The sequence below is a fragment of the Nannobrachium achirus genome (assembly GCF_963921795.1).
Source record: "Nannobrachium achirus genome assembly, chromosome: 6".
NCBI classification, from domain to species: domain Eukaryota; kingdom Metazoa; phylum Chordata; class Actinopteri; order Myctophiformes; family Myctophidae; genus Nannobrachium; species Nannobrachium achirus.
This window is the reverse complement of record NC_137815.1, coordinates 61,981,167-61,983,136: the sequence shown is the minus strand read 5'-3', so window position 1 is coordinate 61,983,136 and position 1,970 is coordinate 61,981,167. Positions and strand designations below refer to the sequence as shown.

At 38.6% G+C, this 1,970-nt stretch overlaps 1 protein-coding gene across 1 annotated transcript in view; it reads left to right on the top strand.

Moving 5' to 3' along the window:
- Positions 1 to 238: 238 nt before the first annotated feature.
- camkvb (CaM kinase-like vesicle-associated b) overlaps positions 239 to 1,970 on the top strand; it is a gene marked incomplete at both ends in the record, with an annotated part of 16,582 nt that continues 14,850 nt past the window's right edge. The window contains 2 exons of the mRNA XM_080728344.1: positions 239 to 333; positions 677 to 808. Of these exons, the coding sequence (XP_080584470.1) occupies positions 239 to 333; positions 677 to 808 (227 nt within the window). The remainder of the gene's footprint in view (positions 334 to 676; positions 809 to 1,970) is intronic.

Here is a 1,970-nt window from a genome sequence, read left to right as displayed (position 1 = left end):
CAAAGTGGAGTAGAAATCTTTAGTACAATGGAAAGTCAGAATGTAACGTTTTATGACTAAAAGGTTATCCCTTTCTTCTCTCTCTCTCTCTCTCTCTCTGTCTCTGTCTCTCTCTCCTCTCTATCTCTCTTTCTATGTCTGACCCCATTTCCCCTGCACCGCACCTTTCTCCCTCTCTCTCCCTCTCTCTCTCTCTCTCTCTCTCTCTCTCTCTCTGTTCTCCAGGTCAGGAGTGGCCATGCCATTTGGCTGTATAACAATTGGGGAAAAGAAGGATTACAACAGTCCTTCAGAGGTGACAGATAAATATGACCTGGGACAGATTATTAAATCGTGAGTATTCCATCAACTAGAAGAGCTGGGCGATATGCATTGATCTAATATCGATATAGAGATTATTCTAAATGTACTCATTTTGTTATACAGTATCATCATATTATATAGCTTAAATGTTGTCTTTTCTTGTCTTTTGTGGACTTAAAGGCAGCATTATACTGTAGTAAAGCAATGCTGAACTTCTTGTACTTGAACAACTTGTCAGTTGAAGCCGAGTGAAATGAACAATGCATGCATCATCATCATCATCATCATCATCATCATCATCATCATCATCATCATCATCATCAACAACACCATCATCAAGGCTTTCTCTAGTAACTCTACCCTTTCATTTCAGGGAGGAGTTCTGTGAGATATTCAGAGCCAAGGACAAAATCACAATGAAAATGTTCACTTGTAAAAAGTTCTTGAAAAAGGATGGAAGGAAAGTCCGTAAGGCTGCAAAGAACGAAATCTTCATCTTGAAGATGTAAGTCGATGTCATCAGCTTGACTTGTGCTTTAATGCACTCTGGACTCCTGTTTTCTCTACACAACATATTGCATTGTCTCTGTTAGAAGGGTTTTATTTCCATCTCCAGGAATTGAAAACCATTTTCTCTCCTTTGTCATCTAAAAAGAGAGGAAAATGACTTGTTTTAATGAAGTGTAAAGCAAACTTAATTTGGCTGAGGGATGACACCTAGCCAGCACTTATCTGAGCCATGTTTATCTTTTCCCATTAGCCATATAGCCGGGGAGCAGGAACAGCTACTTCTCCATTATCTCTGTAGAAAAAACTACTTTAATATAACCTGGCCTTATCACACTGTTTGTTACAGACGCACCAACAAAAGACGTGTGTGTGTGTGTGTGTGTGTGTGTGTGTGTGTGTGTGTGTGTGTGTGTGTGTGTGTGTGTGTGTGTGTGTGTGTGTGTGTGTGTGTGTGTGTGTGTGTGTGTGTGTGTGTGTGTGTGTGTGTGTGTGTGTGTGTGTGTGTGCGTGCGTGCCGCATGCGTGCATGTTTTTTTGGAGGGGGTATATAGTAGGGGTGTAACGATAAGTAACTGTATCGAAATATCGTTTTTAACTTAACAAATCGAAGTATATCGAAATGAAAACAGCTAAAATCGAATCGTATCGTTTTATTTTGTATCGTATCAAATCGGCAGTGCAAAGAATCGATTGTATCGATACTACATTGTATTTAGCATTTTTAAGAAGAAAAAATTAAAAGGAGGCGTTTAATTACTTTTCCTTTCCATATAGCTACACTGGTCTATCGATAAATGTGTGTAATCTCTAGGTTCATGTCAAGGTGCAGGTTTGTCAATATACAATGTCCATGTATTTGGCAGATAATCACTGTGTTTACTTATTTATATCCATAATAATACATGTTTTCCTTAAAAAGCTGCACTATCCACACCTCTCACACAGATTTAATTTCTTTGCTAAATAGTTACTATATCGATTTTAAATCATTGAATCGAATCGAATCGTATCATATCGCCATGAATGAACCAATATCGTCCATGTATCGTATCGTCAACCACGTATCGTGATATGTATCGAATCGCTATTAAAATGTACCGTTACACCCCTAGTATAGGCATTGCTGCTGCAGAGCCTGGAATGTACTGCTTAACAAA